General features: G+C 39.4%; 1 protein-coding gene across 6 annotated transcripts in view; it reads right to left on the minus strand.

Moving 5' to 3' along the window:
- The window catches only part of PCSK6 (proprotein convertase subtilisin/kexin type 6), a 248,155-nt gene that overhangs the window by 145,943 nt on the left and 90,064 nt on the right, over positions 1 to 12,148 (minus strand). For all 6 annotated transcript variants that reach the window (XM_020963650.2, XM_020963644.2, XM_078151174.1 and 3 more), the window contains exon 7: positions 1,113 to 1,285. In XM_020963650.2, coding sequence (XP_020819309.1) covers positions 1,113 to 1,285 — 173 coding nt within the window. The remainder of the gene's footprint in view (positions 1 to 1,112; positions 1,286 to 12,148) is intronic.

Below are 12,148 nucleotides of genomic sequence, written 5' to 3' on the forward strand. Positions count from 1 at the left end.
ATTTTGTTTCTTCAAAATGTCTTAATGAAAATAAATACCAGAGACCTCTAAGTACTTTGTAAGTCCCAAAGAACTTGCAGTCTGTAGCAAGAGGGAAGAGGCAAGAGAATGTAAGACTCTTGAAGGCAAGACCTGTTATACTCATCTTTATATGCCCCAGCCTTCACCTTTGCCCATAGTAGGTATTTAATAAATATTTGCTGACTTGAACTCACATCCTTCAGATTGGGAGCACAGAGCCCTGATACATATAATGGAAGAATCTACTTAAGAAATCCTAAATATTGCCTTAATATAAGCGGAGCTAGAAGGGATCAAAACCAAGTATATCTTTTTTTTTTTACAAATGAGGAAACAAAACTACAAAGGGTTAAGAGGCTTGTCCAAGATCATATAAGAAGTAATTTTGTTTTTGTTCAGTCATTTCAGTCATGCCCAACTCTTTGTTACTCCTTCTGGGGTTTTCTTGGCAAAGATACTGAAATGATTTGCCATTTCTTTCTCCAGCTCATTTTACAGATGAGGAAACTGAGGCAAACAGATTTAAGTGACTCATCCAATGTCACACAGCTAGTAAGTTTCTGAGGCTGGATTTAAACTAAGGTCTTCCATGCTCTGGGCTCAGTTCACTATCCACTGGGCTACCTTGATGCCCTTAACTTGTAATTAGCAGAGTTTAGATTGGGACTCAAGTCTGACTCCAAATCCAGTAGTTTTTCACTATGCCATACTGTACCACTATAAAGAGTAACCATTCTAAATTATGATTTCCTACTGATGATGGAGCCACTAATTGAAAATAACATATTGCTCTTTTCCATCAGGTCTAATTAAAAGACGTTCTGTGTAAGTGAGCTTCTCGAAGTAGACACACAAAACCCAATGTTGGCCATTTTACCTAAGTACTATAAATCTGTAAACTGAATTTAGAGTACCTCTGCCTGAACTTCTGGGTGGCTATTTTGTGAGACCACAATTACACACCTGCTTGCACATCCACACAGTATGGCAGTCAAACTTAATGGGGTTATTTACACTGGAGACATTTAAATCTAAACAAAATGAAATACCATCAACAGGAGAGCTATTCTCCAGCACACTGTTATCCACACCTTTTTAATGCCGTACTCAAAAGCTTGTTTGGCCAAGCGGCCAGGACCATCCACCGTCTTCCCATCATCATCCGGCCCCCAGCTTGCACTGTAAATGTCAATGTAATTGGGTCTGATGCCAAGTGACTTTGCTTCCACAACATCTGTAACATCGCCATCTAACATACGAATGCCTAAAAGCACAAAACAACATTAGGAGTTAGTGCTTCACGGCTTTTATGAAAGTGCAGTGATTACAATCAAAGGCCTTTGTGAGCAACTGCGGCAAACGGAAAGGCTTACAAAGTCCCAAACAGCTTAAAACAATGACACTGTGTGTGCCCTAATGAATTCCCCAGAATGATTTTTTTCAAAGTTATTTTGGAAGCCTTCCTTCCCTCTCTGCATTGGTAGATTTGTTCCTAGATGTGAAAGAATTAAAATGACACCTCAGGCCACACTGTAGAGTGTTTCTAATATGAGAAAGAAGCAAATAAAGCAAAATAACTTCAAAATTTATAAGTCGGACTTTTTTTTTTGACATACTCATGCTGATCTACTGGCCAAGTTTTGCCTCCCCCACCCCAAACTCACAACTCCTATGTCTACAAATGGATGCTAGGATCTTTCAATTATTTCAACTGACATCACTTCTCTATCCCTTCTCTCCCCCCCTCATTAAACTCATGATTAATCAAGTCATTGGTTTTTACATCCATAAAATATTAAGCCATCTCCTCAATGTTCTGGCAGCAGGCCTATCACAGAGGGTCCAAGAAGTTACCCACCATCTCACTTACATTAGTGGTGCAGTGGCTAGGATATGGGACTTGGAGTCAGGAAGACCTGAATACAAATTCTGCTTCCTAGCTGTGTGATCCTGGGCAAGTCATTTAAGCTCTGTCAACTTCAGTTTCCTCATATGTAAAATGGGGATAATAAGTGTTGTGCAGATCAAATGAGATAAGATATGTCAAGTGCTTTAGAAACCTTAAGGTCTTACATAATTGCTAGTTATCATCATCATCATCATCACCATCATTATCATTAATAACCATTTTGACTTGGGTGAACTATCAGCATCAAACCTGCTAGGGAGGGCAGTTATCCCTCTTACTGTCCAAGAAGAAAGATGTCCAAAGGGTGGTGGTGTTCCACCTACATCTCCTATGCCTGTCATTCCAAAGAATCTCCTCTCCTATTCCACAGTTGACCCTTGCCCCACTCATCATTAAAATGGGAAATAAAGATTTTTTGGGGGTCCAAACTCAGTAAATCTCTATCCATTCACGAATTCAATCAACAAATCCAACATTTATTAAGTACCTACTATCAAATCAATCAACAATCATTCATTAAAGGCCTACAATATGCTAGAGCACTGGGGATACAAAGGCAAAAAGAAAAAGGAACTGCCTCCAAGAAGCTTATATTTATCAAGAGAAACAACTTATAGGTACCTTTACAAGTGAACACCAAACATATGTAATATAATGTAGAATAATTTGGGGAGGGGGACACTATGAGCTGGGCTCAGGGAAGTCCTCATCCAAGAGAGGCTTTCAAGGGAATAAGGATTTGAAGATATAGCAATGTGGCGGGAGTATCTTCTAGAGATGGTGGGGCGACTAAGTTTGCAGCCTGTGCAAAGGCCTAGAGATAGAAGAGAGAATGTTATACATAAGGAAAAGCCAGTAGAGGCCTGTTTGGTCAAAGAATGCCACTAAAACTTCTCATGTAGGGTAGCGACATGGTTAGGCTCATCCTCTAGGGATAATACTTTGGCAGCTGAGTGGAAGATGGAATGAAGAGGAGAGAAATGAGTCTGGGAAAACAATTAGGAATCTACTACAATAGTTCAAATGAGAGGTGAGTAGACTGGTGGAGAAAAGGAGGGAACATACAAGAGATTTGTGGAGGTAGAATCAGTAGGATACTGACTGGATACTGAGGTAAGTGAGAATAAGGAGTCAATTATGACTTCCAGATTGTGAAACTTGGGGACTGAAGGGGATAGTAGTGGCCTAGACAGAAACATGAAAATTAGGAAGAGAGGTGAATCCTGGATTTTTTTTAATGAGTTGTTTTGGATGACTAATAGAACATCCAGTAGTCAATGTCCAAGAGGAAGTTAGTGATGGGATATTAGAGCTTGGACAAGTGGATAGAAGTTGATCTGGGAGGTAGCTGCATAGAGAAAATAACTTAACCCATGAGATCACCTAAAGCAAGGGCACAAAGAGACATGAGGAGGTCCAGAATAGAATGTTGGGGTGCAAACATACCTACAGGGCAGGACGCAAATGATGATGATCCAGCAAAGGAGACTAAGAAGGACTGATCAGACACATAGAAGAAACAAGAAAGAATCAAGAAAGAACAATTATGAAACCCTGAAAGGAGAAAGTATCCAGGCGAAGAAAATGGGCAATTGCATCAAATGCTGCAAAGGGGTCAAGAAGGCAGAGGACTGAGATAAGGCCAATGGATCTGGGCCATTAAGAGAACATTTGTGATTTTGGAGAGAGTTTTGTTTCAGTGAGGAGGTCAGAAGTCAGATTTAAAGGTGATAAGTGAGTAAGAGGAGAGTTAGCAGAGATGAGGAGTATAGACAGCTTTTACTAGTAGCTTGGTTATGAAAAGAGGAGAGATAAAAGAGTAAAACCTGAGAGAAAGGTAAAGTTAAGGGAGAGGTTTTTGCTGTTGCTGCTGCTGCTGTTGTTTTTAAATGATGAGGGAGACCTAAATTTGCTTGCAGACAGCAGGGATGAGGAGAAATTAGAGAAAGCAATTGGGAGAAGGGAGATTAGGTTCTTGGGGGAGGTGTATGAATGTGATGGAAAAGATGGAAAGGGATGGAATTAAAGGTACGTATTGATCAGGAGGTGGGCTGCCTCTTCTGCAGACTGAAGGAGGAGATGAGGGGTTTTTAGATGTTGCATAAGGGAGAAGAGGAAGTTCATGGTGAATAGCTTCTATTTCCTCAGTCCTGTGTAAGGCAAGATTTTCTGCTGGAAGTGAGGTGGGGCAGGGAGATGGATGATAAAAATTTTTTCCTATCCACAAGAACTTATAATCTTAAGTAATTCAATAGATTTGCCTTCTCAGCAACCTGGGTACCCCACTCAGGTGTTCTGGTGTACACCCCTAACACATTTGGTTTAGATCTGAGATAATGGATTCTCCCATGAAAAGAAAATTTAAATTTCAATGCCATATTAGAGTTAATGAGCAAGTATAAATGTTTTAAGAGGAATTTAGACTAAAAATAAGCTCTTTCACCAGTAAAATGTTAAAAATTTCTTAAACCTTCTGTCTAGCAGGAGAACTAATTAGCCTAGAAAGGTAAGGGTATTTAGTGAGGCAACAGAAAAGGATGCAAGAGAGGCAGTATAACAGATACAGTAATGGATCTGCAATCAGAATACCTGATTTTAAATTCCAGCTCTGTTAACTATTTATCTATGCAATCTTGGTCAAGCCACTTAGCTTCTCTAGCCCTCAGTTTCTGTATCTAATGATTTCTAAAGTTCCTTCTAGCCTTAAATCCTTTCTGAATCACTAAGAGCCTAGACTCAGCTCTTGCTAAACATTGGTCTCCAAATTTCTTGGACCACATATCCCTACTAGTAAAAACATTTTTTGAGTAGATATCCCAAATATGTGGATACTTGCTTATTTATGAATGATATGCCATACTACTGAACTAATAACTGTTTATATTATAAAACTTGCACAAAAAAAAGAAATTTAAAAGGATGAGACAAACACGAAATAATATTTAAGTCTAAAATTAATAGGTAGTTCCTGTAATTTGTTGCCAAGGGTAGTGATATGGTCAGATCTTTATTTCAGGAAAATAACTTTGAGGGATGGATTGGAGTGTGGAGAGACGAGGCAGAGAGACTAATTAGAAAGCCGTTGCAGGGGCAGCTAGGTGGGTGCAGTGGATAAAGCTCTGGCCTTGGAGTCTGGAGGACCTGAGTTCAAATCTAGCCTCAGATACATGACACTTACTAGCTGTGTGACCCTGGGCAAGTCACTTAACCCCACTGCCTTACACCCCCCCCCCAAAAAAAAAAGCCATTGCAAAATCTCCACAAGAGCTGATTAGGTCGAGGACTAGGGTGGTGGCTGTGGTAAGTAGAAAGAAGAAAAGGTGCTAGAGATCTGGTCTTCATAAGAATAAGATTTGGCAACTGATTCGATATGTAAGGTGAAGGAGATCAAGGAACCAAAGATGGTGCTATGGGGGAAGACCTAGGTAACATGGTGTTACACTCAACAGGAACAAGGAAGTACAGGAGAGAGTTGGGTTGGGTGGGAGGGAAAACAGTGAAATGAGATCAGTAATTCAAATTGCAATGCTTTCATCCGTGCTCATTCTGTGGGACTCATTGAATCCCATCCAAAACAAAAAGTGGGGTGAAGCTCTTACCTCAATACCCCAGAACGTAAATTTAGCCAGCCTTTCAAGGGCATAACCTAGGTAATTTAGGGACAGGGGATGTAGGTATGCTGGGGTGTGCGGGACTGTCTATGTGTGTGTGTGGGGGGGGTGGACTGTTCCAATAACACCGCATGGTTTCTGCCCAGGGCAGTGCTTAAGTTATAATTTTACTGACAGGGAGAGGCTGGGCTCAGAATGGGGAGCTGTAATAAAAGCTTATGCAGGACTGATGGAAGAGGGGGGGACCAAGAATGGGGAAATGTTGGGGAGCAAGGGTAGGTATGGATTTGCTGCAGCTAAGTTCCACAAACAAAATTAGGGGAAGGGTGGGATGTGACCAATCTCCCGCCTTCTCACTGGTTGGTTCCCATGCCCCTTGGGAAAGGCTATGTCCCCAGTAAGGTCTAGCACAGCCCCTGCTTTGGAGATCATTCCCTAGAGGATATACGTAGCTTTCCCCAATAACCAAGTTCCTGAGAAATCACCTGTTAATTAAATCCTGTTTTCTCATTGACTTAAATTATAATTCTAGAGATGCTCTATCTTCATTTCTGATTGATATTCCATCGGCTGTAATCCCTAACACATTAGTTTTTACATCCATCAGCCCTCTAGCCACTCTGTCAAGTTGCAGTTAATGATTTGTAAAAGAACATTTAAATGGATTCTGTGTAAAAGATACTTGCTATTTAAAGAATTCCCCAAATTCACTTTATAAAAGGAAAAAAGAACTCTCTAAACTTAACTTTGGAAATTCACATTTTCCTAGGTATTTCTTAGACGGAACACATCATAATGCTTTAGAAGCACATTTATTACTTCTTGTGCTAGATTCTCTCAGTCAGTGAGGTGAATGACTGGTCCATGGAAATTCTGACAGCATCTAAGGGGTCCAGGGAGTCCAGTAAAACATGGGTCAGAGTGGCTGGAACATAAGTATATCCAGACACTAGTCATAGGTCTCAATTCCTGGGCTCTCTGAGTGAAAAATTCAAATGGATGGTAATGTTACTTGAAATGCATTGTGAGGAAAAAACTATAGCAAAATAATACCCAAGGCCAAGGACAGGGAGACATCATAAGTTCAACAACAGTGCCATGGGCCATTGGAAAGGTGTCAGCCAAATTGCTCATGACTTGTGATTGAGGAGCAAGCTAAACCCATTAGAAGAATAATCTTTTTATAGCTTGAAGGCCTTGAAAGAAAAGAAACAGGGCAAATAAATTTAACTTCAGGATCATCATTTTTCCTCCCAGTACCCAGACATTTCCTTACCATTTTGGGCTGATTTCAGACTCCTGCTACCTTGAGCATCTGGGCTCAGATGGTTAGTCCGATGGTCTATTAAAAGCTAATTCCCTTTTTTCAGGTTATTAAGATGATAGTAACATAGTTGATACTGCTTGCTCAGTCATCTGCTCCACAGGAAACTGCCATTAGCTCAGGAAGGAGAGTCCTGTCTACTCTTATTTGTACTGAATCCTACCCCATGATTAGAGGCAATTAACAGAGCTCCAAGAAAAGAACCCTCTTGGAGAAAGAAAGTTTGGTCCGAGATCTGATTTAGGTGTGATGACAGGTCAGTTGAGAGTTTGGAGGATAACCACATCTGAGGGACTAGTTAGGACGTTGGAAAGGAGTTCATAGCACCATCTTGAAGTCTAAGTAAGTAGGCACTGGGTAGGTCATAAAGAACACATTTTGAAAGAGAGAAGTAGATGCTGGTGAGACAGAAATTTTTCCTCATGTGACTTTTCTGCCTGAGACAATATTCTTCTACAGGGGCAGACAGCTGTGGGTCCAGACATTACTGTGGGTCCCGAAACTTTTCATGTTAATTATAATATTCTTGATGTTTGCAGTTTTACTTATTTTTCTTTTCACACACAGAATAGTGGTTGCCATATTGTCCAACTAGGTTCATAAGAACATTAGATAGGACCAGATTTAGAGATGGAAGGGACTTTAGACATCATTGAGTCCCAATTTCTTCTTTTTACAAATAATAACAACAGCATTTCTATAGCTCTTTAAGGTTGGTAAAGCATGTTATCAATATTATTTCATTTGATCCTAACAATAAACTTGTGAATTATTGTTGTTCAAATGTTTCAGTTGTGTCTGACTCTTTGTGACTCCATTTGGGATTTTCTTGGCAGGAATACTAGAGTGATTTGCCATTTCCTTCTCCAGCTCATTTTACAGATAAGAAAACTGAGGCAAACAAGGTTAGGTGATTTGCCCAGGGTCACACAGCTAGTAAGTGTCTAAGGCCAGATTTGAACTCAGGAAGATGAGTTTTTCTGACTCCAGGCCTGGCACTCTATCCACTGTACCACCTAGCTGCCCATATCTGCATTTTACAGATAAGGAAACTGAGGCACAGAGAAGTTTAGTGACCTGCCCAATGTTACACAACTATTAAGTGTCTGATATACAATCTGAAGTCAGGGTTTCTGGATTTTAAATTCAGTATGCCTAGGCCTGGAAGGCAATAATTTTGAACACTTCACCCTATCCATCCTATCCTATCCTATCTTTCCTCCAAGATAAATCCATTCTGGGTTGAGAGAATTCCAGGGTAGTCACATTAGTCTGGATTTCCACATTCACTAAATCCTCCTTTTGTGGAGCTACTGAAAAGCACAGCTGCTATTCACATGACTCCCACAAAGGTCACACTCATGGACCACCAAATCATCTTAGATTACATGGCTTCCAAAACAGCACATCTAGTAGGCAGAGTATTACAAATCCACTGTCTTCAATCTTGCATACAGATATGCGATCTGTCAAAGAAGAAATTTCAGAATGGGAGCTTATATACAGACCAGTCAGTTAATCTACAGATCACCCAGGCCTAAATCTAAATTGCTTGTCATAAAGAGCCACTTTGATGATTTTAAGATCTCTGTGTTGATAAACCATGCGTTTTTGTTATAATGCCTATTTTCTGAGCAGGAACAAATAGCTTTCCAGAAACATCTAAAAATATATAGAAGTAAAAGACTCAGGCAATTTACAAGTATCCGCCTCTAATCATCATTTGTAAAAGTCTGACTGATGCACTCTAAAGCATAATTTATTTGGATTTTAATGAAGCATATATTTTCACAAACAACACTGACAAGCTGCCTAAAGAAAAGATAGATATTTTCAGAGCAAACCTGCTGTTCCCATATTAGTCATTTGTGTATAAAATGATCAGGGAGTGACAAATGGAAGAAAAATAACAATCGCTTCTTTAATGAAAGACTATTTCTTATACATTTTAGGTTCAAAAATAATTTGGACAAATCATTTTGGATGCAAATTAACTTGAAGCTGTTGCCTTGGTGAAAGATTCTTTTCAAGATGATAGGTGTAGAGCTTACCAGCATGGTACTGCAACTATAATTCAAAAGTGAAATCCCAGAGACAGCTTTTGTGGGGCAAAAAGATAGCCATTACATTATGTGGAAGACGGCATTTCAGAGCAACCTGGTACTTTGGGTCTCAGGCTGATCTTCATTGAGGGAGCATAGGATGGTATTCAGGCAGATTCTTTCTCAACAGGAAATTTTATTCATGTTATGAGTCTTCTTCTTGATCAAAGAAAGAATGATTTAGGCAAATTTCACTTTATGTAAAAGGAATACAGAATTTAGAGCTAGAGGGAACTGTGCATTTTACAATGGAAGAAACTGAAGGCGTAACAGGGATTTAAATGACTTACTCAAGGTCATACAGTTAGGAAGCAACAGTCAAGATTCAGGCCAGGTCCTCTCATTCTAAGTGCAGTGCCCTGTTCATTACATTGTCTCTTTAACAACTAATACCTTTTGTGGGTAAACTGAATCTTGATAAATCTAATCACATCTTAAATGCACTGGGAGAGCTTCATAATTAAAGGAGTACTTTTAGTAAAGCAAAGCACTCTTGAACTCAGGTCTTCCTGACTTCTGTGGGGGCATACTAATAAGAGGAGTACTTTTTGTAATTAAGACCAGTAACAACTTTATCTTAATAATTTATCATTTGTGTAAATTCAGAGTTTCATATGGTGGGTTTACATGAAGCAAGGTATAGCTGTTGTTGTTCAGTCATTTTAGTTGCATTTGACTCTGTGACCTCATGGGGTTTTCTTGGCAGAGATACTGGAGGGGTTTGCCATTTCCTGATCCAGCTTATTTTACAGACGAGGAAACCGAGGCAAACAGGGTTAAGTGACTAGCCCAGGGTCATACAGCCAGTCATGCAGTCTGAGGCCAGATTCAAACTCAGGAAGATGAGTCTTTCTGACTCCAGGCCTGGCACTCTATCCACTGTTCACTTACCCTACTAAATAGTACTCAGGATCATAGGATTTCTGAAGTAACCTCAGAGACCATCTAATCAACTCTCTACTCCTTGCCCCCATATTCACTGGGGATAAACTAGGTCCCAAAGAGGTTAAGTCACATTATAATGGGGGGTAAGTGGCAGACATGAGGCTTGAATATGAGTTTCCTGAAAGGGAGGTAAGTGGCACAATGGATAGAGCACCACGCCTGGAGTCAGGAAGACTTAAGTTCAAATCCAGCCTCAGACACTTACTAGCTGTGTGACCCTGGACAAATCACTTAACCCTGTTTGCCTCAGTTTCCTCAAATGAGCCAGAGAGAGAAATAGCAAATCACTCCTGCATCTTTGCCAAGAAAACCCCAAATGGGATCATAAATGAATCAGAGATGACAGAAACAATTGAACAAAAATCTCAAATCAGTTAATCAATCAATAAACATTTATTAAATACCTGTTATATGCCAGACACTGTACTAAGCCCTGAGGATACAAAAAGAGGCAAAAACCAGTTCCTGCCTTCAAGGAGCTCACCATCTAAATCCAGTGCTCTCACATTACAATTATTTTTTTTTCTTTCCTGAAAGCTTCCTGGGGAAATTAAAATTTCAAAAACAATTAAAAGGAATAGAGACAAGAGGCCAAAAAATTTGCTCTAATAAAAGCTCAAAAGTACAGACAGTAAGGAATTTGAAGAAAGGGGGGAAATGCCAGACCCACTTTTTTGTTTACTGAGTTGTAATGTATTTTGCCTACAGCCAAGGAAAGCAATGCAAGAGCAATGAATAGTAGCAAATAAAATTAGACTGTCGCTTCTGGAGTGTGACAAATAGGCTTCCCCCAACAACTTTTGCTCATTAATCCCAAGTTTATTTTAATAAATTCTCTGAGAATCGCTCTTCAGTGAAAACTACAGTAGGTTCTGCTCATGATCAGTAGCTTTACGTAAAGTGAGGGTTTTTTTCTATGAAGTTGCTTAGAAATGTTACAGATCTAAAGGTTTTTGTCAGCTTTTATTGTTGCTAGAGACAAAGTCATCTCATTTCCCCTAAATATGCACACACATCACAACCCTCATTTGAAAAGGCAAATTAAAAAAGGGCCATCACTGTGGCTTCCAAACCTGTCAAGGAATACTTGCATTCATATTTGTTATATGAAATGCCTGGGAGATAAGCTGTTACCCTGTCGTAAATTAGAGCTGGAGGAAGCTTCTTGCCCTTCACATCTCCCTCTAGCTGGGTACCATATCACCTCTTTCCAAAGAAGAAAGAGTAACTGGAATTAGTTCACCACTATAAAGTACATTACATTAGCACTGCATTATTTCATTCTCTCCTTTGTGTCCCATCCATTTGGTCAACTTCTTCTCAAGGAAGAAGTGTGGCATGGTGAACAGAGTCAGGAGGACCTGGGTTCAAGTCCCATTTCTGACACATGGTGAATATATGACCCTGGGCAATCATTTAGTCTCTCATTGTCCCAGGCCACTCATACCCTAAGATTATAAAGTTGCAGAACACAGAAATCTTCATTGGCAGAGGGAGTTAGGTATGTCAAGTGCAGTCAAGTAAAACTCCTTAGATCCCCTGTTGTGAAAGGGGAGGATATAGACAGGAGTCACACAGGATGGGGCCAGTATAGATAGGTTGCAATCTGCATGGCTGGAGGAAATACCAACATGGATGAGACGGCATATCTACTTGAATACTGAGTACAGATGAAATGCCTAATAATGAGGTCCTTTGAGCATGTTATTTTCTCCAATGAGGTCTGAGACAAATATATTTATTAGGCAGCAAGGTGGTACAGTGGACAGAATGCTAAATATAGTCAGGAAGATTTGAGTTCAAATCTAGCCTTACATATTATGTATTAGTTGGACAAGTCACTTAACCTCTGTCTGTCTCAGTTTCCCCAACTGTAAAATGGCAATAATAATAACACCACCTTCTTCCAGGATTGTTGTGAGACTCAAATGAAGATAATATTAGGAAAGTGATTTGCAAACTTTAAAGCTCTATGTAAATGATAACAATAATATGATATTATATGTAATTATAAATTATATATTTTACATATTTATATATTATAGATTTATATATAAATTATAAATAATAATAATATAATAATAAAATTACCCCATAATGCATTTTGCTCTATGGTGACTACCATTATATTATGGTTCTAGTGTACTTTATAGGTTCATAAGATCATAGATTTAGAACTAGAAGGGACCTCAGAGAACATTTAGTTTAACCTTTTTATTTTACAATTTGGGAAACA

The sequence above is a fragment of the Phascolarctos cinereus genome, unplaced genomic scaffold (assembly GCF_003287225.1).
Source record: "Phascolarctos cinereus isolate Bilbo 61053 unplaced genomic scaffold, phaCin_HiC Scaffold_3;HRSCAF=262, whole genome shotgun sequence".
NCBI classification, from domain to species: domain Eukaryota; kingdom Metazoa; phylum Chordata; class Mammalia; order Diprotodontia; family Phascolarctidae; genus Phascolarctos; species Phascolarctos cinereus.